General features: G+C 40.1%; 2 protein-coding genes across 2 annotated transcripts; one reads left to right on the top strand and one right to left on the bottom strand.

The window, feature by feature from the left end:
• Window positions 1–6478: 6478 nt before the first annotated feature.
• Window positions 6479–14741, top strand: ldha (lactate dehydrogenase A4). Its single transcript, XM_034141693.1, has 8 exons — window positions 6479–6578; window positions 8720–8845; window positions 9759–9873; window positions 10008–10181; window positions 10320–10493; window positions 10643–10760; window positions 13290–13413; window positions 13525–14741. Exons 2-8 carry the CDS (start codon window positions 8720–8722, stop codon window positions 13687–13689), a joined length of 996 nt encoding a protein of 331 aa, XP_033997584.1. The 5' UTR covers window positions 6479–6578; the 3' UTR covers window positions 13690–14741.
• A 331-nt stretch (window positions 14742–15072) lies between these two features.
• On the bottom strand, window positions 15073–27835 carry tsg101a (tumor susceptibility 101a). Its single transcript, XM_034141692.1, has 10 exons — window positions 27464–27835; window positions 26083–26170; window positions 25904–25969; window positions 25337–25500; window positions 24937–25063; window positions 22176–22233; window positions 21858–21952; window positions 20616–20818; window positions 20293–20532; window positions 15073–16440 (listed from the first exon to the last, which is right to left on the bottom strand). Exons 1-10 carry the CDS (start codon window positions 27503–27505, stop codon window positions 16351–16353), a joined length of 1173 nt encoding a protein of 390 aa, XP_033997583.1. The 5' UTR covers window positions 27506–27835; the 3' UTR covers window positions 15073–16350.
• Between the last annotated feature and the right edge of the window lie 98 nt (window positions 27836–27933).

The following is a 27933-nucleotide window of genomic DNA, read 5'->3' as shown; positions in this document are numbered from 1 at the left end:
CATGCAGAACGTAAACATTTAAAAAAGAACAGAGATTCATAGCATGCTATCTCATTCATACTGCATCCTGCCCCTTATGTGCAATATATATAACTGGGTCATTCTACAGAAAAGGTGGAAGTACTGTCACTTACTTTTGCAGACACCAAAATACATGACGTTGACCTAATACTCACATTCATTATATATGTTGAATAAATAGAGATTGTCTTTACAATGGTACTAAATAAAACATTTTAAAAAAATGGTTTGATACATAAATTGCAATTTATTTAAAATGCCAAGTTCAAGGAACTGCCTTGTCACTTTGATCATACATGGAAGTGGAGCCTATAGTTTTCATTTCAAAGATTTTCAATAAAAAAAATAAATAAATCTAATTTATATTTACATAACATTACATACATTAAATATAACACTGAAATGGTAAAAAAAAAACGCAAATTATTATTAATAATATCAAATAAATGTCAGTCACCCAAAATTACGTCATTGGTGTTACTGCTACACAAAACGCTTTTATTTTTGAAATAATGTACTGTCTCTGAAGTGCTTCCTGTAACAAGAGATCATTTGAGGCAGTGCAGTGGACAAAGACATAAGGAAAGTCATATACTTCTTACTTTGTTTGTTAAAGGTGTCATTTTATCTTCAAATGTTACGTGCGTCTTTCAAGTCTGTCATTAGTGTTACTCATTTCATAGCCCTAGGCAGTGGCGGCGCCAGGGTATGGCTGGGGTAGGCTACAGCCATACCAAGAAATGGCTTAGCCCCACCTTAGCCCCACCATGAAAAGTGATGCAAATTCAATTAAATAATAAGCAAAATGCTAAATGTTGAGAACACGGATTGCGAAAATATACGGGTCGTGTCCACAGCACACAAACTGATCCTGCTGTAACAACAAGTGCACGTTACTGATGCAATATGGTTGAGACCATTCGGGCCTATGCTATAAGAGGGGTGCAAGGAATAGTCTAAGTAGTGGGGGAGTTTTATACACTAAAGGTGTGGAAATTCTCTGGCGTTATAATATCAGCGCGGCCGCGGTCAGATCAAAATGCCTCCGAATGCAATTTGAATAGACCTACAGCCAATCAGAGCAACGCAACGTTGGATCTGCGTCATGCCTTATTGATTGAGATCAATCGAAACCGCCATTCAGTATCCCCATTGGATCTTCAACGTGTACTATCATACGTCACGTTCACAGTGATCCCTTTTTATTTACTACAAGACAAATGTGCCGTTTTATTTCATACAGTTCCATTTTGATTGAGACAGGGAAATAATCTAAACCTCACGCGTGGCGTTTCACTGTCAAGGGGGGCGATATAGCGTGTATGTAATTACATTGCAAATACTGATTTGAGCACCACCACTGTATGGGTTAGCCCTACCATAGATTACCCAACAAAAATGCTCTGGCGCCGCCACTGGCCCTAGGGGTGAAAATTTGAACCGGAAAATGTATTGTATTGAAGAGTTAAACGATTTTGATATTGACTGAAGCCATATACGGGCCATTTCTCAATGTCGAGTACACATGCTGCAGAGCCACTATTTCAAGTATACTACGTCATAGAGTGGCGCAGAATGCTGGGCATTTAAGCACAGTCCTTCGGCGCCACTCGATGACGTAGTATACTTGAAATAGTGGCTCTGCAGCATGTGTACTCGGCATTGAGAAACGGCCGTGGTCTGACACATGGCAGCCATTTTGTTAAAATGGTAGTGTTTTCTCCAAAGTGTCACTGGTGTTTAGGGTTGCAAAGGGGCGGAAAATTTCCGGAAAGTTTCCATGGGAAGTTAAACTGGGGAAGTTTGGAAATATTCGATGCAAAATTAAACAAAAAACATGACATTTCAACAGATTTTTTTTTTAAATGTTAAGTAGAACAGAACAAGTTTTAATTATTTTATTGAACAATTATTTGTTTAATTGAACAACGAAAACAGGAATGTTGAGTTCAATATTACTCATCCCCCCCAACCCCACTCATTAAAAAATGAACAAAAATGCACCCCCCATCCAAAAATCCCCACAAAGTCCCACTCAAAATGTTAAATGAAAAGAGCCCTTCTCCCTCCAAAAAGTCCCATTAAACATGCACATGCACATCTTCCTTCAAGCGATCCTCTGCATTTTTGCTAAACCCTTTCAGTCAACGGGCTCTTCCTGGGCCTCATCAACATCCAACTCTGAGTCTTCCTCTTCAGTGTCACTGTCCAGCCTTGTTGAGGATGGCTCTGTGTCCGGCTCAAAGAGCCTTAGGTTTGCCCGAATGCCAACCAGTTTTTCCACTCTCACATTTGTGAGCCTGTTGCGAACCTTTGTGTGGTCTCAATAGCCATGCAGTAAGCAGTGTGCTATGGCATGGATATTCAAGTGTACTTGAATGGCATCTGTTTGTTTTAGTCAAGATTATGCTAAAATATACTTTCCCCAACTATATTTAAGTTCCCTATGAAGAGCCAACCTTCAATAGCCGTAACTAACGCTATTTGTCATTCTAGTCGGATCCATTAGAGCAGGGGTCTCCAACACGTCGATTGCGAGCTACCGGTAGCTCGCAATCCCTCAATAAATAGCTCGCTGAGCAAATCCTAAATGTAAAAAATACACACAAAAAAAAGGAAATGTAATTAAAAGAATCTATAAACGAAACCTCAATCATAGCGAACTCTATCTACTTACTACAACTCTATATCTATCTAACACCCCTCCTCCCCCCACAATGAATATCGACCAATCACGTTCTTGCAACAGTTTAAAAGGGGAGTGATTAGTAAAATATGCATAAAGAAAAAGAAAGAATGCTAACTAGGTAACATAAGATAAGAATAAACAAGTTTAAATGATTTGTTATTGGTGATCATATTCTAAAGATGTTTGGATTATTGAAAAGTATACAGCTCTCTTTCATATGAGTGTTGAGAGCTGTATCCATGAATTCATTTTGTGCTCAAAGTGCACCAGATTGATGCATTTCACTTCAATATTTTAAAACAAATCTTCCCGGGGGAACATGCCCCCGGACCCCCCTAGAGGAGGTGAGGTCCACCCCCAAATAAAGCAGGTTAAAATAATTAAATTGAATACATTTTCTTTTAGTAAACACTGTTTTTTGCAGTGTATATATTTAGCACATATTAACATTATTATATGCTTACATTTAACCTTTGTGTGCCGTTTGGGTCTGTGGGACCCGTTTTCAGTGTTTACTAAAAGAAAATGTATTCAATTTAATTATTTTAACCTGCTTTATTTGGGGGTGGACCTCACATCCTCTAGGGGGGTCCGGGGGCATGCTCCCCTGGGAAGATTTTCTTTTTAAATGTTGAAGTGAAATGCATCAATCTGGTGCACTTTGAGCACAAAATGAATTGATGGATACAGCTCTCAACACTCATATGAAAGAGAGCTGTATACTTTTCAATAATCCAAACATCTTTAGAATATGATCACCGATAACAAATCATTTAAACTTGTTTATTCTTATCTTATGTTACCTAGTTAGCATTCTTTCTTTTTCTTTATGCATATTTTACTAATCACTCCCCTTTTAAACTGTTGCAAGAACGTGATTGGTCGATATTCATTGTGGGGGGTGGGGGGAGGAGGGCTGTTGGATAGATATAGAGTTGTAGTAAGTAGATAGAGTTCGCTATGATTGAGGTTTCGTTTATAGATTCTTTTAATTACATTTCCTTTTTTTGTGTGTATTTTTTACATTTTGGATTTGCTCGGTGTTACGGTTTTGTATTTATGTTTTCATTTTCCACCTTTTTTTAAAAATGTTTTCCTCCTTGTGTCTTCTCTGTTTCTTCTTCCTGTGTTTGCCTTCCTGTCGTTAGTTTCCCTGGTGTGTCTGATTGTCTGATTGTGTTCACCTGTTGCCCTTGTGTTTCTGCCTCCCTTACCCCAGCTGTGTCTTGTCTTGTGATTACCCCTCTCTGTATTTAGTCTTGTCTTCCCCTGTGTGCCTGGTCGGTTCATTGTTGGTTTTTCCTGTCTCCCTCCATGTCAGTCACGGTCAGTTTTGTTTGTATTCGCTACCTTGTGCTATCTATGTTTTTTCATGCCTTGTTTCTGTGCTCATCGGCTTTGGAATAAAGCTCGCCTTTTGTTTATAGACCTTTTTCTTTTTTGAAGTCTGCATTTGGGTCCGACCCTTTCCACGCTACCTAACACTCGGCGAGCTATTTATTGAGGGATGGTAGCTCGCAATCGACGTGTTGGAGACCCCTGCTCTAATGGATCCGACTAGAATGACAAATAGCGTTAGTTACGCCCATTCCGTCAGCCTCTCAATCGTTGAAACACAAACTCTTTTTTTTTTTTTTCTTTTTTCATTTTCATTTTCAGGGGGGCCACAGGGGGGGGTCCACAGTCAGTGTTAGGGGGGCACCGCTAGAACCGCCCCTGAGTAGAGCTTAAAGTATTTTTATTATTTTTATACATTATACAAAGCTTATTTATATAGGAACGTCACTGGTGTAATGTGTTACCAGGGTGAAGAGTAACACCAGTGACGGTAACACCAGGTTGCAAAATACCGGGAATTTTCAAAGATGGAAGATTTCCATGGGAATTAATGGGAATTAACTGGGAATTTTCTAAATTGAAGGTTGGCTCTTCATAGGGAACTTAAATATAGTTGGGGAAAGTATATTTTAGCATAATCTTGACTAAAACAAACAGATGCCATTCAAGTACACTTGAATATCCATGCCATAGCACACTGCTTACTGCATGGCTATTGAGACCACACAAAGGTTCGCAACAGGCTCACAAATGTGAGAGTGGAAAAACTGGTTGGCTTTCGGGCAAACCTAAGGCTCTTTGAGCCTGACACAGAGCCATCTTCAACAAGGCTGGACAGTGACACTGAAGAGGAAGACTCAGAGTTGGATGTTGATGAGGCCCAGGAAGAGCCCATTGACTGAAAGGGTTTAGCAAAAATGCAGAGGATTGCTTGAAGGAAGATGTGCATGTTTAATGGGACTTTTTGGAGGGAGAAGGGCTCTTTTCATTTAACATTTTGAATGGGACTTTGTGGGGATTTTTGGATGGGGGTTGCATTTTTGTTCATTTTTTAATGAGTGGGGTTGGGGGGGATGAGTAATATTTAACTCAACATTCCTGTTTTCGTTGTTCAATGAAACATAATTGTTCAATAAAATAATTAAAACTTGTTCTGTTCTACTTAACATTTAAAAAAAAAAAGATCTGTTGAAATGTCATGTTTTTTGTTTAATTTTGCATCGAATATTTCAAAAATTCGCCAGCTTAACTTCCATGGAAACTTTCCGGATATTTTCCGGAAATGTTCCGCCCCTTTGCAACCCTAAACACCAGTGACACTTTGGAGAAAACACTACCATTTTAACAAAATGGCTGCCATGTGTCAGACCACGGCCGTTTCTCAATGTCGAGTACACATGCTGCAGAGCCACTATTTCAAGTATACTACGTCATCGAGTGGCGCCGAAGGACTGTGCTTAAATGCCCAGCATTCTGCGCCACTCTGACGTAGTATACTTGAAATAGTGGCTCTGCAGCATGTGTACTCGACATTGAGAAACGGCCCGTATATGGCTTCAGTCAATATCAAAATCGTTTAACTCTTCAATACAATACATTTTCCGGTTCAAATTTTCACCCCTAGGGCTATGAAATGAGTAACACTAATGACAGACTTGAAAGACGCACGTAACATTTGAAGATAAAATGACACCTTTAACAAAGTAAGAAGTATCTGACTTTCCTTATGTCTTTGTCCACTGCACTGCCTCAAATGATCTCTTGTTACAGGAAGCACTTCAGAGACGCTTCATTAGAGCGTAAACACTGTAACTATAAGTATCTGAAATAAATATGTGAACTGAAACAAATACCAATAACTGTATTGCATTGTTTTCTTATGCGCAATTACTTCATACTGTCTTTGTCTTTTTTGTCCTGCATTTATTGGCCCCCCCTCAGAAAATAACTGGCCCCAGCCTGGCCCCCCAGTCAAATTGGTCTAGAACTGCCACTGGCTCTACTTGTTGTGGATTCATCAAGTTAAGAGTTAGTTATTGCTATTTAACAGGTTTTAGATGTGTTTAGAAGGAATATATTTCAGCAGACTTGTATCACCCAGATTCCACATTTTCTGTAGTACTGTGCTATATACCTGGCTGCTAAATCCTAAGAACTGTTACAGGATGTGCATTCTGAAAATTATGAAACTTTTTATTTTGTATTATATCATAACTTAGTACTTTTTAATGCATGTAACATATGTAACATGTTACATGAAGCTGTCTGTGGCTCGTTTTCTGCTGTAACTACGTACATTTCCCCCTCTGTGGGAAGGATTCTGATTACGTGACATTCAGCACGCGCCCAAATGTGCGGATGTGGAATGTCACGTAATCAGACATTACGTGACGTTACGTATACGGAGGAGGCTGTCTTTAAATACCGGGAGACTCCCCTTCTGCACCACCACTTCTGCGGAAAAGCTGAACTCAGGAGGAGCATACACATTCCAGTTCGTGTTTCCACCTCTCTAACTGAACGACTCAAGGTAAGATACATTACATATCCCACGGCAGCCTACACCACAGCCATCTCCGTGAGTGATACGAGCCATTCACCGGCACATTGAGAGTGGTTTAAAGGGGGACTAGATGCGCATTTGTCGCTGATCAGTATCGATCATGTTGATTAGTTGTTCGTGAGGCTGGCATCCATCTTCAGTTTTTGACCGGTTACCCTTTTGTCTGCAAGTGTAAAATGTGTGTATTTAGGTTTTTATGTTTGTGAAACAGAGTGGCCGAAGCAACAGGATGTAGGCCCGTCTGCGTAATGTACTTGTTGCAGTGACTCTGATGCCAGTAAATGAATTGGTTTTAAGAACGATGCTTTAAATTGTAGGAACACCTGTTATGAAATATTCTATTGGAAATACCCCAAATAGCTTACCCCAATAGTATAGGTTAATATAAGAACCCTTAAGTGAAAGTGGTTTGGATCTGTTTCTGTTGTTACAACAGATTGTATGTTGATTCAATATACGCAGTGTTACACAAGAAGACACCATTGTCCTCTGCTGCCCATGGAGACCAGCATCCACACAGCAGTGGGCCATACATGAAGCTGACATAGATCATTGTGGCATCAATCTGCTGGCCCATGGGAAAGCAGATATTGGTAGGAGCGCTGTTGGTGCTGCAGATATACTATCACTATCAGTGATTTGCCAGATTTGCGTTCATGTCATTGTTATGGTATATTATTCAACATATTTACAGTTTGAAGCCTCCCTCTTTTTTTTTTGTATCCTAAATGTTATCCCATTTCACTTCCATTTGTATTTCTTATTTGTTGTGTCATTTGCTTTACATTTTATATATTCTTTAGGTTTTACTACCATCATCATTTTGCTTTTTCATCTTAATTTCTTATTTGTATGTCTTGGATTTTTTTTTTTTTTACTTTGCTATATTGTGTATCAGGTCAATACCTCGCTGTATTTTCAAGTTTAAAATAAGTATTTAATTCATTCATTTTCTAAGTTCCATCCTGTTGGCATCTTCAGTAGATGTTCTAACTAAATTCTGTGACTTCACAGTGGAAACTAAATCAAGCTAGTAAAGTTACTCCCGCATTTTAAGCAAATCATTTTTTGGATATACTGATGTTTTGTCTGATCATATAGTCTAAAATTCAAAAGTGCAGAGACAAATATAGTCTCCTGTCAATGGTGCAAGTAAAGGCCAGCTACTGGCCCTCAACCGTGATACCTGACACCCCATCAGAGCTAAGTACACCCCCACTGACCTGTTTCTGATCAAATTAAGTAAATGTCATAATGTACAAGGAAACATGATAATGCAAGTTTGCATAGAGACGTTTTTGTGGTCCAGTTATGTATAACCGCTACTTGTTTTAAATCCCCAAAAATGTATATAATCCAAAGATTAACTCAAATCTTCAAACTGTCTCATATGTAATGTAGCACTCCTTTACTGCCTCTCCGTTTCCACACTCGCCCCCCCTCCTGCCCCTTTGAGCGAGAGATAATAGGATAAAGGGATATTGGGTATGTCTTTCCTACTATTGTGTGCAAATTCCCCATGCAGAGGTCTTAAACACTCTTTGAAGGAAGGTATTACAGGGCATTAATCCTGTCAGGCTCTACACTACGTGCTCGTCTCCACATCACTAAAGATCCAGGCTAGACATGCTGATGATGTAAGAGCCTGTAACAGCCTGTAAGCGCGAGCACTCAGCCATGCTTGCTTGACCAGGAAACACAAATAGTAGTGAGTGGGGGATGGTCTTTGCTGGATGGAAACCGGTTGCAGTACTTTTCCAGGCAGTGGTCGCCATAGAGACCCAGCGTGGCCCTGTGAAGCAAGAATTACTGCCATTTAAGGAAGTAAACATGAGATAAGAGTTGTTGACTTAAGGAGTAGGGAACCCGGAAATTGTGGTTGTCAGGGGGAGGGCACACTATCAATTATTTCTCTGAGATGAAGAGGGAATTCCTCTTCCGACTCATGGTTGGATGAGAGAGCAGTCACGTACGCCGGGGAACAACCCATTCAAACTGTCTCATACGTAATGTAGCACTCCTTTACTGCCTCTCTGTTTCCACACTCGCCCCCCCCTCCTGCCCCTTTATTTATCTGGGTTTCCTAACACCTCTCTACTTTCACACAGATGTCCACCAAGGAGAAGCTAATCAGCCATGTGATGAAAGAGGAGCCTGTTGGCAGCAGGAACAAGGTGACGGTGGTGGGGGTCGGCATGGTGGGCATGGCCTCTGCCATCAGCATACTGCTCAAGGTGAGACACAAAGATGGGATGTGTGAGTAAAAGAGCTGGTGAAATCAGCATCAAGGGAAAGTAGATGGGATGACAGCTTTCAAACAGTGATAGTACATCAAACAAAATAACTCATAAGACTTAGGGTAAACCCTTGGAAAAGAAAAAGCTTAGATAAATATTAGAAAGTTCTATGATTTCAGATTAGATGAAGTAATAAAGGAATTCAACTGAGAAACCTAAAGTCAAACTAACTTTAAAGGTGTGCTATCTACTGGAATCTGACTGCGTGTGTAATGCTTGGTTAACATTTAAAAAAATACTGCAAGCTTCCAATTATAAAAAAATTCACAGGAAACATTGCATTTCCCTTATTTATTCCTGTTCAACTCCCCGCAAGGAAGCTGGATCCTTTCCAAATCCGAAACAAAAGAGTTGCAGGGAAACTAGGTCACAGGTCTTACAACTAACAATGCTGTTCAACAGTCGAGGCAGAGATGAATGGTATGTTTCGTGACTTTATATCCATGTTATACCAGCTACTGTGAATACGCCTCATTGTAGCTTTATTGATGAAATAAAAGCTACTCTTAAATAGTGTATGGGTTTCAGAATTACCAGATGAGTTAATCGACCAAAACAGTTTTTGGATGATTACTTAATCATTAAAGTAATATTTTCAGACCCTCAAATATAGAGTTCATGCTTTCCTCTGCTTTATATCATATTAAACTGAATATATTTTGGTTCTGACTGACAATATAAGACATTATCTTGGACTTTGCGAAACTGGGATGAACATTTCTTCACTATTTTCTGTCTTTTTTTTTTTATATTCCGAATGACTCTGAGACTGATTAACTGAAGAATAAAAGTATGTGTAAGTTGCAGACCTAGCCAGAATGACTCATTATATATATATTTATACAAACAGGACTTGTGTGATGAGCTGGCCATGGTTGATGTGATGGAGGACAAGCTGAAGGGTGAGGTCATGGACCTGCAGCACGGATCCCTCTTCCTCAAGACAAAGATTGTGGGAGACAAAGGTGAGAACGCACAAAAATATCTTCCCTTTTAACTCCTGAATAATTTATTTTGAATCTGGTATGTAAACTTGACTCTCACTGAAACTATAACTCTGCAGCTCCATTAGAACCCCTCTTGTTTTGTTGATTTTCAGACTACAGTGTGACAGCCAACTCCAAAGTGGTGGTGGTGACAGCTGGAGCCCGTCAGCAGGAGGGCGAGAGCCGTCTGAACCTTGTGCAGCGCAACGTCAACATCTTCAAGTTCATCATCCCAAACATCGTCAAGTACAGCCCCAACTGCATCTTGATGGTGGTGTCTAACCCAGGTTAGACAGGCGGGGGTTTGAATGAGTGAGGGAGGAGGGGAAATGTGAGAAGAGCAGTTGTGGCTTGAAATAGTGTTCAGGGGTACTGGAAGAGAGTAGCACCTTCCTAATTTGGGTTGTCCCCCTTTACCCTTTCAGTGGACATCCTGACCTATGTGGCCTGGAAGCTGAGTGGTTTCCCCCGTCACCGCGTCATTGGCTCTGGCACCAACCTGGACTCCGCCCGTTTCCGCCACCTCATTGGAGAGAAGCTCCACCTCCACCCTTCCAGCTGCCACGCCTGGATCGTCGGAGAACATGGAGACTCCAGTGGTATGAAGCTCTGACTAAAAATAAAATGTCTGCACATTGCAGTGTTCCTGTTTGTTGGTGTACTGCAAATCGTTCAATACAGCTGCATCATTTTGCCACAATTACATTTATTCTCCATTTCATTTATCACTTTTGTGTGTTTCTCACAGTGCCTGTTTGGAGCGGTGTGAATGTTGCTGGAGTGTCTCTGCAGGGTCTGAACCCACAGATGGGGACTGAGGGTGACGGTGAGAACTGGAAGGCTATTCACAAAGAGGTGGTTGATGGGTGAGTAAACAATAGTTTCCAGTAATCCACCAATGACCTGAAAGAACTTCCCTGCAAACCACATTTTTCTTTCTCCCACACTGATGAATCTTATCAGCAAATCAATCGGCCATGTGCATACAGGTCATCCGTCCATCTGAGGTTGAAGCCATACATATTATGTTTTATTAAAACACACTTATAGGATGTATTAGCTTACTGTGACAGTTACCTATTTACAAAAACATCAAAAACATACTTACATACACAATTTGATCAAGATCTAGTGGAGCTCACTAGCCCTGGAAAGGAATGTAATCAGTGATGTGGGCCAAAAGGCAAGCAGAGGCGGGTACACAAAACACTTCTGTGTTGTTGGCTTACTGGTGCCTGGTAGCCAGTGCAAACACAAAAGCTATGCTAGTCCCCATAACATAACGGCGGCGTGCGTTGAAGCTTCAACGCTTCTGCCCATTCACTTTGAATGGGGTGACGTCACGTTTCGCCAAACTGCATTGTGGGAGCGAAGCGTAGCTTCAGAAGCGTTGCTCGCAATGAAAGTTGAGCAATGTTCAACTTTTGAAGCTTCGGCGGAAGCGTCAGCCAATCGAATCCTATGCCAGTACAAGCTCTAGCCAATCAAACCGCGTGCTTGTGTGTCCGGGGCGGGAGATTCATGTGATTGGTTGTTGGTCGAGTTTCAGCCCCCCCCCCGCCGGCAAGCTTCAACGCACGCCGCCGTGTGGACGGGCCGTAATACCGTGCAGTTGTCCTCATGGCTTTGCTTACTCTCACAGGTCTGCATTAATGAAACACCAGACAATATTGAATCCTGATAAAAGACAGGTTCGCCCTAATTGAAGACTTTAAAGGTAGGGTAGGTAATTCACTTCAGAAACACTTTTTGTTATATTCCATGGAATGCTCTTAACATCCTGATAGCAATGAATATATGAAATGCTTTGACAATGAATAGATAAAAAAATGTCATCTGTGGAAGCCGTAGTACTGTAAAAAGCACGACCAATCATCTGAGCCAGCCCGGCTAAAATAACTGGATGGCCTACCTGCCTGTCAGCCTTCCATCTCGTGCACAAACTTATCTCGTGCCCTCATTGGTCATGTTCGTGTGTGTGTGTTGGAGGAGGGGCTCTATAAGGAAGTCTGAAGGAAGGGGCAGATTTTTTTTCGGTTGTGTACTTTCAAATTCTAGCGCACTCGAGCTGGTTTCTCCATTCTTACCTACCCTACCTTTAACTAACCATACCAACATAATAGCATTGCTATGTATAATACTTATGTGTGAAAGTTTACCCTGTAAACTTTGATACTTTACCATTATGTCACTGTCAGTCCACCTTATTTATATTCAAGTAGCTGAGTTCTTAAGGAGGTAAAATAGTATAACACAAGGGTTGATTTTCAGGAAATAAAAGAGACTAATGGCGCATTTCCACCACACGGTCGGCCTCGGCCACGCTCGGTACTGCTTGGCCGCGTTGGGCCTTAACAGGGCCGGCTCACTTCATGCTGCGCTTCCATTACAGTTTAGGAACTGGGGTAGTTACTATAGTAACGCAGTGTAGGCGGAGCCGTGACGTCATCTTCAGTGAGAACCCCAGAAAAACAACACAGCCGTTAGCTGTTAGCACTCAGAGCTCACAGCTCCTTATATATGTTCAGAAACTCGACAAAAGTTAAACAAGTACAAACCACAGACTGCCTGTGTCATGGTGAATACAGTCGCTGCTTTATTTATGTCTGTATAGGCCGTTGTTGTGAGTGTGGACGGTCGGAGCATATACTGCGTTAGCTTAGCCAATCTCCATCTAGAAAACACGCATTTTAAAAGGTTTTTCGCCTGCCGTCTGTCTGCAGACTTGCCAAAGCATTAATTCATGGTTTTTACTAACCGGTATCAGTATGTTGTTACTTCGGCATCATTTTGAAACGTGTATTACAATTAAATCACGGTCAAATATGTCCATCTTGTTGTAGTTGTAGCCCCCTTGCCAGCGATCCTCTCTCTAGTTTAGCAAACTCAGCCCGACTCAGCCCTGTTTGTTGGCCCCGATAGAACCACAATTTTGTCGGGCCAGAAAAGAGGTGAAAAAGTGGCCCCGGGCCGGGCCGGGCCGGGCCGGGCCGGGCCGTAACTAGGCCTAGTGGAAGCGCAACCAAAAACGGGCACGGCACGACACGGCACGCTTAAACCGCGCTCCGCGCCATGGTGGAAATGCGCCATAAGACTAAGGGAGAAAAGGGATGTTTATGTTTCACTGCTGTTTGTACAAGTACCTGCTTTATCTCATTCTGGCCAGCCAAATTAGCCTGGACATCCTAATTTACGCATGTAAATTGTTTATATTGCAATACAACTCTGAAAGAAAAGTGTTCTCTTTGAATTTAGGCCTTATGTTTTTGAGCTAATTTCCAATGACAACGTACAAACAGTCCCAAGTACCAAAGCACACAGATTTTTGTCTTTTGTCCAGGAAATATGCTGTTCTGACTTTTGTTTATTTTTTCTTTTATGTATTTTCTCTGCAGGGCCTATGAGGTTATTAAGCTGAAGGGCTACACCTCCTGGGCCATTGGCATGTCTGTAGCTGACCTGGTGGAGAGCATCATTAAGAACATGCACAAAGTCCACCCTGTGTCAACACTGGTCCAGGTAAAAAGATTGGCCAAATCCTATATCATACAATTCATCGGATTGCATCCACATACTGAACATTCTTTGAATATCATGTATCAATACCTTTTTATCCCCTTCCTCTGACAGGGCATGCATGGAGTGAAGGATGAGGTGTTCCTGAGCGTCCCTTGTGTCCTGGGCAACAGTGGCCTGACAGATGTGATTCACATGACCCTGAAGGCCGAAGAGGAGAAGCAGCTGCAGAAGAGCGCCGAGACCCTGTGGGGTGTACAGAAGGAGCTCACCCTGTGAAGAGCCTTCCTCTGAAGCCACTCTGACTCCCTCCTCCTGTACCTCCTTTGCCCCTTACCACAACAGGCGAATGAAACCTCTGAATGTCTAAAAAGGCCAAGTGTGTGTGTGTGTGTGTGTGTGTGTGTGTGTGTGTGTAGCTAAACCAGTGGAGGCTAGATTCTAACTTGAGATATTAAAACATGGGTGTCATTTCCCTTACAGCGTCCTGCCTCCATGACTGAAAATGTGGAAACCCAACTGGTATTTTACCCCTTCGAGCTTAGCCTGTGTTGGAGGGTGTATCTGTTGTTGTCCTCCTATCTACCTGTTGTTGTTGTCCTGTCTACACAAGAAAAGTGTGGCCTCTACATTGTAAGCGTAAACACTCCTATGTACTGCAATGTTTCTGTGCACCGTTACTGCTTCTCTCTGCACTCCTTGTCTGTAGTTTGTATTTATTCTGTGTGTTCTGTGATTGTTGCCAGTTGTTTTTTTCCACTTGGTCATCTCTTTATTTTGTATTTGGAGTCTAATGGAGACATTCCATTCACTATGAGGAGAGCTTCCTACTTAGTCGTCATAATGCTGCTGCTGCACATATCAATGTGATACCTTGAGTAATCAATGCTACGTTTACTGGTTGGCAAATTGAAGCCTTTGTTAACCACAAGTGCACTGACAGAAACATATTTTAAAAGTCAAGGTTCAAGATGCTGGTTAGAAAGGAGAATTAGAATGGCTGCCAACAAAGTGACTTAATTTAACTCATTAAGCGATAACAGAGAACCAAACGGGAAAGAGTCTGCTACAATCATGGCCTAGAGTCAGGTTATGAATCATAACAGAAACTAATGATCTTGGAAGGTGTTTGTTTGCACATAAATACCATAAAGGGTTTTGTATTTATTTGACTTCACTCTGGTAAGAGAAAAATGACGGTATTATTTATAATTAATATGTTTAGGATCTATTCATGTTACAACCTTCACTGAAGAATTGTACCTGTCATGGCAGCTAGATATTGATTATTTTTTGCTTTAACATTGAATAAATCTGCCTGGATAGTGAAACGTGGTGTTTGTCCTTTTTTAACTGTTTGTCATGCGAGCAAAAGGCAGCTTGGGATTGTTGACATTAGAGGTTTTTATGAGAGATCAAAGTCTCAAACTCCTGTATGAAATCAGCACAAGGTGAACATAATCTTAGATTCTGCTACATTTGCTAACAGACGCCAGTCATTTTAAAAGATTTACTTAGTGTTTGACAACTAACCACTGGATTCTAAATTACAGCTACTTCACAAATATTAAATTACTTTCTGTAGTTTGGCATTGCCAATAGGTGTGCAACAGAGAAAACACTTACATTTCACTTTTCTGTTATTAATAACCCATCAAAGAATGAGATCTACATCAGATTCCATTTATTTGTACTGATTTACATAAATCTACAGATATAAAAGAACAGGTGGTCTATGGTTGAATTGGAAACAAGAAAAACAATAACAGCAGATAATCTATCATACAATTCAAAGTGCATTTAGTAAAAGGCTAATTTAAATGATACCTGTTTGCAAACTTTACATAAGTTAACATTTTGATTAGTACAATATATTGTTTTGATTTTTTTGTACCCTCCAATGCTCCAGCTTTATTCACAACGTTTTTTCCCATGTTTACTGAAAACTTAAACCTCTCAGCAGGACTGAGAATAAGAGGACAGCACAAAGACGATAGAAAAGTAAAGAAAAGAAAAACAGAATTTCCTTTGTAATACATTACAATAAAGCATGTCAAGTCTGTCATCCAGAGTGAAACAACTACTGTACAAGATTGACTGGTTAATGCAGTCAGACTGGAGGGTAGACCTGAGCAGCTGACAGGTGAACAGGAAATGCAAATAGTGTGGCAGAGTAGCTCAAAATTGAACCAATTAAAAGACAGTATGTACTGTATGAAAAGTGATCTCTTGACTCCATGGTTACCGAACATGACTTGAACAGCATTAAATCCTGAGGCTGAGCCCCATGTCCTTCCTGAAAGGTTGGCCCGGGTATTTATACCCCGGGGCTATCCTTTTCATTATGAGGAGAGTGGACACATGGGTTCTTTTTACAAAGCCCCTCTCTACACGCCCCTAACAATTTGTGCTTACTAGCCAAATGACTGTCTGGCAAAGGGAGTGCGAACAGAACCAGCTCCCTGCTGTGCATCATGTACAGGTTGTCACAGTAACCAACAGTACGCCAACACAGATACACTACAGAGGAAACTAGGCTTTCACGTCACTATCAGTATGTCATGTGTGTTATGCATGTTTCTGTGTCAACCGGAGCACCTGGGTCACAATGTTGTCACAGTGCTTTTACTTATTGTTGGTGCAAATGGGTCATGATGGGTAATGCATTAAGATCTCAAATAATTATTTGGTCAGATCAAAAATACTAATTATTTCCTACGAGAACTGTGACCACATGGGACGGCCCAGTTCTTCATAAATGTTGCATTTTAAATTTGTGTTGCTGCGAAGTCTGTCTCATAAGAACAGATTGTATAGAGATAAAAAAAGAGGACAGCTTCTAGAAGACATAAAAGGGAATAATGGGAATAAAAAGAGAGGAGGAAGAGGAGAGAGTAAGGGAGCATGAAGATATGAATGTTTCCTGGCTGTCAGAGTGGGTCAGTAGAGGTCACTAAGGCCGGCAGTCTTGCGGGCTTTCTGCATGAGCGCACGAAGCTGGAACTGCTTCCTGGACAGAAGGCGTACATGCTGTAACAAAAGAGAATATGAGGCATTAAGGCTAAAATCACTCAGGACTCAAGTGTGTGTATGTCTTTGTCTCTTGAAATCTGTCTGATACACAGATAGGCTTCTAGTTGGATCATCTCCAGCAATTCCGTGACCGTGGAGAGTGGATCGTTTCTCAGTGGATTTGTAATCTATGAAGGGTTTAAAACAAAAATAACCCCCATGCCCCTTGCAAACATGCGGGCAACATTTTTTAGAGCCCTAAATCCAAAATGGCTGCCATCACCAATGTTGTTCAATACATGGTTTCTGGTACTTTTTGGGTTGAGGAATTCATATTTGATGTTGTTTTGATGATTTGACCTATTTTTGACCTTCAAATCCAAGATGGCCACCAATTTTTCAGCTCCAAAAGGTCTCTTCATCTGGCTTCTTTTCATAGCTCTCTGGCTACACGAACATAACATTTGTTTGATGGGCTCCAGTTGAGTTGCCTGTCATGGTATCAATCTTGAAGTCATCATTGTCGACGATCACAATGGCTGGCTTGCTGTCTGCAATCTCCTGTAGGCAGGTTGCTGAGGCCTCAAGATCCATCAGAGCCCAGTGGTCATAGAGGAGAAGTGTGTTTGCATAGCTGATGCTGACACCACTCTTGTGCAGAGTTTCTACCAGATCTTTACTCCTCGTCATGCCATGGACGCCCATGTTAATAGCAGTGGTAGTGCGCTGTCCTGTACTCAGGGTTCTTACACCTTTTCCAAAGTCAAATTCAAGCACTTTTCAAGCATTTTCAAGGTGCATTTTCAAGCATCTTACAGCTGTTGTAAATTACATATTTATATACACATACTTATACTCAAATGATTATTTCCCTACCTCACATTAAATCAGATGTTCTTTATGCTATATACAACCAAGGACTTGGACAACCAATGACTGTTGACCTCTGGGTGAGTGCTGCTTCCTACCTTCACTGGACTAACAATGGCTAATCCCAAACTGTACTGCTTTTTCCTTGCGTTATTCGCCGCCTCCCTACCCCCTCCTGCGCATAACAAATGCGAACCGCCACTACTATCATGTGTGATTATGAGGTATCTACACAAGATGATTACGTTACATTCCACTGTCAATGTGCGCACAAAACAAACTAGGCATTGGCATCTGATTGTATTACTACTGATGATATCGGGCAATGTGCATGTTCATCCTGGACCTTCTATTGTATGTAGCCCTAGTTCTGACCTGTGCCCTGATAGATAGATAGTACTTTATTGATCCCAAATTGGGAAATTGTTGAAATGTCAATGATGTCAATCTTTGTCACAATGATCTGAGTTTCCCTGACTTCTGCTCTCGTAAAGCTTTAGGTTTTCTACATGTAAATGCTAGAAGCTTACTGCCAAAAATTGACCAGATAAAAGTACTCGTTCACAGCTCAAATCCGGAGGTACTCGTCATCAGGCCGGAGTGGAGCTGTTTTATGTAAAAGCGAAGCAATTAAGCGCGCTCCGACTTCTTTATTTTCTTTTAATCTAAAAAGCGAAGTAAAGCATTTACAATTTCAAGCACTTTATCCCAAATTCAAGCACCATTCCCAAAATTCAAGCACTTTTCAAACCTTGAAAACACCTCATAAAATTTCAAGCATTTTCAAGGATTTCCAGCACCCGTACGAACCCTGTTTAATGTGGTAGGTGATCATGGAGGCCAGACTGAGTGTGGCAGGGCTAATGTCAGCAGTTTTTCTCTCAGGCTGTTTTAGCCAGGTCAAAAGCTTCAACAGCAACTTGCATACCTCTTTGCCTTCCTCGAGATGGCCAGGGGACAGTAGTTGTGTCTTTGACCTTCTTAGATAACCGCTGTGCCAGGTTCTGGAGCAGCTGCTCATCACTGATGCCAAGGGATGAGATGGCAGCCTCAATGTAGTCACCTCCTCCCCCAAGATCATAGACCCACTGGCTCTTGTTCATTTGATTTCTCTCTTTGAAGCCTTTTGTCTCTTGATACTCATTAATGAGCAGGCCCTTGACATACGACGATTTGACATCACCCACTTCATAGCCATAGTCACCGACAATGCGTTTGTATTCTGCTAAAAGAGACTGCAGTGAACGGATCTCTCGCTCAGTGAAGATGATGGAATCCACGTGTCTAAAGAACAAATTCCTTGCCTCTGAGAGAGACACATTCTGAAGATGCATTGCATCATCTGGCTTGAAGTGTGTGTGGTTGACGTACTTCCTCCAACAAGCATGGTGGTACATTACATCATTTGCGAAAGGATCAGACGTTGACTCGATGAGCCGTGTGAGGCGATCCCTCAGGTCCCCATCTTCTATTAGGACTGGGTGGCGCTTGAAAGAGCGCCATGCTGAGTGGGTGTTGAGTCTGAACAGTGTACCCCGCACTCTATTCGGGTGCTTCATGTCCTCACCCTGCATGCACCATACACTCTTTCTGGGGTATTTTTATTTCTTGTCTCTGTGTTTTCCTGCCTGTGTGATGGATTCCTGAAATAAAAGCTTCTGTTAAGTCTTCCTGGAAAGTGTTTCCGTGAGAGTTTGGCCCATTAGTTCGGTCATCTCCAGCAATTCCGTGACCATGGAGAGCGGAGGTTCAACAGATTCAGATGAAGAGTAGCGGTCTATTGTAATGTTGTAAATTCAATTTAACCTGTTAAGCCTGTTTTTCAGGTCTCAGGCTCGAAAATGACATTCCCAGAACAACCCTTCACTTCTAAAAGGGGTAAATGAATCATCCTTTTTCTCAAAGCAATAAACCTGTGAGTTGGATGTAGAAAAGTCAGAATCAATATAGATTTTTTTTTACAGACACATTGGATTAACCATTGGATTAACCTTCAGGGGCGTTTTTATCGTTTTAATGCCATTGAGTTCTGTGCTAAATGCGTTAGCATTTTTTCGCTCAGGGCTCATTAAGACGCTTCTTGTGAGACTTGTGTTTTGTTTCGGTAAAAATGGTTCGTATTGTAAGTTAGCTGAGTTTCTTCCCGTTAAGTGGGTATGACACATTAATAGGTTTTTAAATATTAAGAAGCCCTGAGACACAGTTTCGTGAAAAAACACCCCGCAGGCCCCGGATTAGGGGCCTCTCGGGCTTAACAGGTTAAATGCCTTGTTAAATTACTTGTGTAATACCTTGTATTCTATTAAACACATTTGTCATCAAATTCAACTGAATTCATTCATAAATTAGTGACCATAATGAGACATTTGTGAGCATAGAGAGCAACGGTTTGTTTCTCATCAGCCACAAATGTTGACCTTTTTGACCTCTGAGATGACCAACTCAGCATGAGCATAGCTTTCATTAGAGCCCAATATGAAGGCTCTACGACAACGTTGAAAAATCGACCTTTTGGAGCTGAAAAATCGGCGGCCATCTTGGATTTGAAGGTCAAAAATAGGTCAAAACAACATCAAATATGAATTCCTCGACCCAAAAAGTGCCAGCAACCATGTATTGAACAACATTGTAAGCCAAAACATTGAAAAGCTAATTTTCAACCTATGGTGATGGCAGCCATTTTGGATTTAGGGCTCTAAAAAATGTTGCCCGCGTTCCTGCGAGGGGCATGGGGCTAAAACATTTTTAAACCCTTCATAGATTACAAATCCACTGAGAAACGAACCTCCGCTCTCCACGGTCACGGAATTGCGGGAGATGACCATTGTATTCATTATAAACACCCACAGTCTATGTTGTTTACCTTTAGGTGCACATTATGATTGTTTGTTGGCCAAATGCGTTGACCTACAGTCAATTCTGTGTCTGAAGTTGAACGCATCCTTACTTTATAAACATCATGTTATACATTAGTGGTAGTTATGTTGTTGATGTGGTCACCTTAAGAAAAACCTCCAGGTCTATGACGCCCCTGCGGAGGGCCTCTCCTAGGTAGAAGATAGTGTCTTCAATCGCATTCTCCTCAGCATACAGGTTCAGGATCTGTTTGTACAGCGGAGCGGTGGGCACGATGACGTCGTCAATGTCGTTGTTCTCCGACTGGTTCTCCATCTTCTCCAAGGCCTCACTCAGCTCCTCGTCCTTTCTCTTCAGCAACTCGATATTCCTGTCAACCTCGGACTAGCAGAAATATTGTGATTTCATATTGTCATAGAGGAACAAAAATATATATACAACTTTTAAACAAATGTAGGATTTCTCACCACTTCCTGGTCCAGCCTCGAGACCATGTCCTCCAGTTTCTGATGTCCTTTCTTCAGATCCTCCTCGGTTCTCTTCAGGGCGTCCAGCTCCGCCTGAGCTCTGTCCATCTCCTCCTTCATTCTCCAGCGAAGCTTGTCACTCACAGCTGAAATCAGAGAGGCACGAATGGTGTCCTCGCCAATGGTGCCATCTCTGCTCGGGCCTTTAGAGGATGACGTTAAGAAGGGAGGTCAGACAGTGAACAGACAAAACAGAAAATAACAGATACAAAAACAAGCCTTCTGATGAGCCGATTGAGACATTTTATTGGTGTACTGAAACAAGCCATTTGATTAACCGATTTAACTGAAACCATTTGATTGGCCAATTGAATTGAGCCATTTCATTTTCCATTTCAAACGAGCTAACAGAAATGGTTTAATGTGGAATTGTTAAACTATTTTATTTAAGTTGTTAATTTAATGTATTTCTTGTCAGTTTTTAGCAGAAATTTGAGTTGAATTCATCGAGTTCATAGATGCAAATGTAAAGTGTTATCAAAGCGCCCTGAACACTACCAGTTAAAATATGTGGGAAAACACTGCTGGATGTCTTCAAAGTAAAGACCACCTAATGGGCAGTGTGGAATCAGCACTACAAATGTCAGAGTTGACAAGGGCTAAACCCATTTCTTCCCTTTTACTAAATATAGGAGAGATAAAGCTCCTCCTGCCCGCTGCTCATGAGCAGCCTTGCAGTGTAGTACTGCCAACTGATGTTTGGGCAGCAGATCACAGGTCTGCATTTGTGTGGAGTTACTGTTCCCATCCTAAATTTAGAACTGTGTCTGAGGTTGATACTGTGATAGCTGGGGGTTGGACGTTGCCCTTCCCTTCAGATCTGTTCTACCCTTTGGCCTTTAATACCCCCCACTCTTGTTACACTAACGACCTTTTCACTGGCAGATCGGGATGCCACCGGAGTCACACAGAGGGCAAGAGAGTTTAAGTCAAAAGGTCAAAGGTCTTAATAACGAGTTAACTAACATGAAAACGAGGACATTCTATTGTTGTATTTTTTTGAGGGGGTGGGGGTGAATTAGTATACAAATATTGTATTGCAATACAAGAGCAATAACACAAAAATTACATCTTCTTTTGTATCTTGCTGTGCTTGTGCAGTTTCTGCAAAATCTAATTTTAAACTTTAAAATGTACACTTGGGAAAGAGAAATAAAGCACCCCGGATAATGTGATACGTACCCACTGTGGAAACTGGGGTCTGGTTGGGGTAGTGTGCAGGGCCAGCAGTGGCTGGGTAGGAGTTGCCTCCTGGGTATTGGTATCCTGGGTAGCCTCTGCAAAAAATAAATAACTGATCAGAACGCAGCTCATTCTATCTGTTTTTCCTTTTCCCACATCTAGCAGAATACAAGTAATGGAATCAGTTGAACAGTGGTTTATAAATATTCTCCATGTGATATGCTGGAGAAGAAACCACCAAAACAAACATGCCAGGACAGGTTTGTTTGCTAGAGAGCAGGAGTAGAGAGCTTTAGAACTGCTTTGCAAACATCTTACCCCGGGTTAGGATTTGGGCTGTAGGGTGAGACCGCAGGCATGCCAGGCATATAGGAAGCTGAGGTAGAGAAATAGTGTGAACATTAGATCCAAGGCCAATACATGACAAATATACTGTCTCTCTGTCACTCTCAGAAAAGCACATTTTTATGTCTTTATTAGGATCCCCATTAGCACTAGCATGAGCATTGGCTATTCTTCCTGGGGTCCTCACACACACAAAACATACATAAACATACATACAACAAAATTAAAACAAAACAGCTCAGCTCATAATTTCATGCAATTTACAGTGCTGTATGAAGTGAAAACTAAAATGGTCATCCAATTATTGCCATCCTAAGGCCAAACAAAAGTAAATACAAATAAGTGTACATAATAATATATGCATACATAGCCACAGACACAGTTCAAATGTACTTTATAATACTTAAATAATTTTTTAGCAACCTTTTGAAATGTACTTGATAATTTTCCTGAATGATGTGGACAGAGTTCCAGCTGACCATGGCTCTGTACATTACTGTTTTCTGTCCCATATTTGATTTAGATTTGGGTAATACAAACCTTCCTTCTATTGTATGTCGTGTTTGATAGTTATGTTGTGCATATTGCGCTATAAACCTTTGTGATAATATATCTGGTGAGTGAGTCACTGTAATATTTCTGACAAAATTTAACAAAATATAAGTTGACCTCTGTCTGACAGTTAACCATTTCAGTGTCTCCAGCATTTCAGTGACTCTGGTTCTGTCGGAGCACTGCAGTGCACATCGTGCTGCCTTATTTTGTGCTACTTGTAGTTTGTGTAAATCTTTTTCAGCAGCACTAGACCATATAACCAAACAATAATCAAGCTGCGACAGAACCAAAGCATCCAAAACTTGTCTACTGACATCCATTGGCAAATATTTTACAATTATTTTTACAAGTGACACATCCCTTCCCATTTTACATACAACATTATCAATTTGTTTAGACCAAGATAATTTATGATCCAGGGTTATACCTAGCAATTTTGTCTCCTTGACCTGTTCAATTTCAATATGGTTTAAATGTAGTTGCAATTTTGGTTCACCTTTTAACTGATGATTTGATCCTATTAATAACGATTTTGTTTTTCCCGCATTAAGTACCAACTTATTATTTATGACCCACTCTGATATCAATAGTAGATCTTTATTCATAACATTTGTCAACTCTCTTGTAGTTGATGCTGCATAATATATTGTTGAGTCATCTGCATACATTACAATTTTAGCTTTCTCTAACACTAATGGTAGGTCATTTGTAAAAATAGAAAATAAAAGTGGTCCCAAACAACTACCCTGAGGTACTCCACAAGTGACTGTTTTCATCTTTGAGAGACTTCCATTAAAAAAAAAAGTTTGACTTCGATTTGTCAGGTAACTTTCGAACCACCTCAGCGTTTCAAAATTAAAACCATATTGTTCCAGCTTGTGTAACAACAAAGAATGGTCAATGACATCAAAAGCAGGACTAAAATCAAGTAGTACTGCACCCACTAACTTCCTATTATCTAGTTCGCCCTTCCAGTCATCTGTCATTTGTGTTAAAGCGGTGCATGTCAAATGGCCAGGTCTGTAAGCATGTTGATACACAGTGTTAAGTTTGTTACCTTCAAAGTATTTTTGTATTTGATTGAAAATTATTCTCTCCATTATCTTTGCTAACGCTGGTAATAAACTTATTGGGCGGCTATTTGTACCAGAAAATGGTCCAGCTGGATTTTTTGCAAGTGGAATAATTTTTGCTATTTTCCATGTCTGTGGGCAAATACATTTATCAATACTCAAATTTATAATATGACAGATAGGCTCTGCAACAAAATTAGCAACATATCTAAGAAATGTACCAACTAAATTATCCACTCCTGGTGGTTTATCATTACATTTACCTAGTAGACATTCAACATTCCCTTTCCAATACTGTAATGAAGAGGTAGTACCTGAGCTCCATCTAGTGCCTCAGAAAATAAATGCATCTCTTTAAAACCATGATGCTGGTGTACAATATCCATCATATACACCTTATGAGGATTCCTGACACAGTATGAAATACTGACATATGAATTAACACACATCATTGATTTCTCTAGGCAACTACTATGGGTATGTAATCACAAAAAATGGTTTAAAAAAGTATTTTAACAGTTTAACATTCACTCTTAAGTACCTTAAGAAAATATGTGAACAAATTGTGTTTATTTGTATCTATTTGAAGACTTTAGTATGGCCTTAACATATTTTGTAATTCTGTTAACCTTTATACAAAATGTGAAATGAAAATAAAAACTGGAATAAACTGTTCAACAGCACATTTATAGAAAAAAACATAGTAAAAAAACTATTGAAGATGAATCAGAATGGATTTTTTAGAAAACAGTCTTATGTAAGCAGTTTATTGGAACATATTCACAGTTGGCAATTTGTTTGGTACAACTAGCTACATTTAAAGTAGTTCAAGCTATTAACCCTACCTCTGTGCAGGTTATTATGTTCTTAAAGGGATGTATGCATAAGAATTTAAATGTTGTAATGGCGCTTTTCTTATTGAGACAGTCAAAAAATGGGTGGCCATGACTCATTAAAAACAGTGTTCTGATTGATTGGTGTTCAGTGTAAATCAGCATCATATCACTTTGTGTTAAAACAGTCTGTGGGTCACTCTGTCCTTCCTGACACTATATTAAAAAAACATTTATATTACCCTGTTTACGACAACAATGTAAGTCACTTACGGTTAGGGGGTCCAGCTGCTTGGAACGCCTGATATGGTGCTTGTGTTGTGGGCCGAGAAAACACAGGAGGCTCCTCTCCAAAAACCACGATCATCACCTGAATCAGACCATACAGGTCCGACTGAGGCTGTAAGACAAACAGAGAGGCCATGTTTTTATTGAGCAAGACGACAAATGCAGAATGCTATTTCAAATGATCAACAGGAAAGCAACTGCTGTACATATTTTCGTAAGTTAGAGCCACATTATAGAGATTTAAAAAATGTAAATAATGCAGTGAATGCTCAAAAACCTCTATAGCATCAGTACATGAGCAATCTATATTTTCAAATTCTAAGCATTTCATAGTCAGTCCTTGCCTAAATAAATAGTCTATGATTAAAAATATTGAGACACTTACATGTTTCCACTCATGTAGATAAGGCAGGTAGATCTTGCCGTTGGCGTCGATGTGCTTGCCAGTTTTGATCATCATGGCACTGGTAGGTTTGACAAAACATATGGGAGGGTTGTAGGGATATGTGTCCAGCAACCACAGACACACTGGGATGTTGTAGGTGTTTCCTACAGGGGAGAAAAACACACACTATATTATAATTTGATTTCATAGTATGTTTTTAAGTCTCAACATTCTCAGAACTTGACAAACGTTGTTATTTTGAGGCACACTTATACGATGTCTAGTCTAGAGTAAATACATCTGAATATGAAATTGTATACGTTATGCTAGTCAGGTGCTTTCCTAAGCTGACACACAGAAGCATCTGCTACTTGATGAAAGTTTTTTTTTTTTAAAGTTCAAGATAAATAGCAAGTTAGAGTGAGCACACCAGAGAAAAAGTAGGTGAGGAAATCAGACAAACTAAACAGAACTGACACCTATCTACGCCCACAAATAAACAATGTGTAATACGTTTTTTATAAAGAACTACATTTGTATTTAGAAAGCACTGTAAACATTCCTTACCTCTGTAGCTCACTGGAACAGTTCCTGTCAAGCTCAATAGGTCTCGTGTGGAGCCATCATTAAACACTAAATAAAAGAAGATGACATGTCAATTAACGAAACAATGTATATATTTGCCATCATATGAGCATACAATATATAACCATACAAAACCATGAGCTCTGTATAACTCGATTTACCATAAGCGTCCATCAACGGCTTCAAGTCCTTGTACTGGCTGATGACATTGGTTATCTCACGAACTGTCAGGTCCCTGTACTTGTATTGCTGGACAATAACAACAAAAAGATGAAAGAGAAAAAGTAATGTATGTTAGTATACATTACATTTTAGACAGAATTGCTGACACTTAGGTAACTCATTCAGACGTAGTTGCCACAACTAATAAGTTATGTATTTTAATCCTAAAGTAATTTTGTGTGGTGTCAGTGTGTAGTAATTTATTTTGGTGTCCAAAATATTTTTCTTGTGTTAGAGCTTAGCATAAGGAGTAAAAAAACTAAAATAGATTAGAGAACAGAGTGTTCAGAAAGTGACAAATGAAGGAACTATAACTTTATCTGATATAAAATGATAGCCAATAAAGTCAGAAAATACACTGTAATATCTACTGGTGTATTAACTCAGAAAAGTCATAACATATGAAGTTTCTAAGGAATTAAGATACAAAAAGGGATGTAAAATGAAGATGAATCAGCTACAGATATGAGGAGTTGAATTGAGTAAATGTTCAGGCAATTCTAGGATAATAATGCAGTGTGCTCTTCCATGGACAAGATCTTGGTATTTTGATTCATGACAAATAACAGTTTATGGCCCTCTACCTGAAACTGTTTATTTCTTGAGTTGTTGAAAATATTACAGAGATTATCATTGGACCATAATAGCTCAGAGTTGTTTAGATATTTGTTTTCGAAATCTATATATTGTATAAGCTAAAGGCATATTATACATATGTATTTCTATTATTCCAGGAAAATGTGCAGCCTCAAAGCTAACACATCAATTGTTAGCTACACGCAATGCTTAATTTAATATGTATATTGAACTTTAATTATGTACATTAACAAGCCTGAAACGTTACTTAGAATTGTCAACGATGGCTGACATTAAATATTTGTACATGATAGACATACATTATAAATACTTAATACTAATCCTTATAACAGTGGTTTAAGTATTGCTCTGGCAACAGTTGATAAACAAGTATGCCTAGCAAATGGGATCAATGCTGTACAAACGAAATTTAAGAGACACATAATGTCATCCTGAAATATAGGAATGGTTGTTTACTGAAACGTTTATATTAAACATATACGTGAGTGTAGCTAACGTTAGGTGGCTGTAGGATCTAGGTCAACACAATAATATGTACGAGGAATCTCAAAGAATCCACATTATTATTTAAAGTACTGTAAATCGTCTGTTTATTAAGCAATACAGATCCTATTCCATATGTCCAGGAAATGTGAACATGCTCAACGAGTGTCCTGTTAGGTATCGGTAACATTTGCTAACGTGCTAACGTTTCTGTTGACCAGCAAGTGATGCAACACGTACCTTTAGCATTTTCTTCAGAACACCGTCGTTGACAACTGCCATGGTTTTCAGTTTTAGTTTTCACCGCTATTGTTAATAAGTAAATTGAAAGAACGGATGGCTTCTAAGTAAGCTAGACTAACAGCTAGCACGCTAAGCTAGCACGACTAATGCTAGGCTAAAGTTAGCCGAGCCTCGGGCCCGACTACAATTAAGACAATGATTCGGTGTCTATAGAAACCCTTCTAGTCCAACACGAGTAATGTATCTGTTGTCAATGCGACAAGATGTAATAATTTGAGAAACTTTAGTAAACAGTTTATTAGGAGTTCTAAAATGAGACCGAAAAACAAATATCCGATAGAAAACAAAAGGAATTTCCGGTATTCCACCTGACTGTTTCCGGTACGCAAATGACGTAAACAGTAGACGAGTTGTTCTCAAGGCGTGGTCCTACTTAGGTGAGTTTCCTTCACACATATTATAGGCTA

Source organism: Trematomus bernacchii, unplaced genomic scaffold (genome assembly GCF_902827165.1).
Source record: "Trematomus bernacchii unplaced genomic scaffold, fTreBer1.1, whole genome shotgun sequence".
NCBI lineage: Eukaryota > Metazoa > Chordata > Actinopteri > Perciformes > Nototheniidae > Trematomus > Trematomus bernacchii.
Note: the sequence above shows the minus strand (reverse complement) of the source record. Positions and strands in the feature narration are given on the sequence as shown.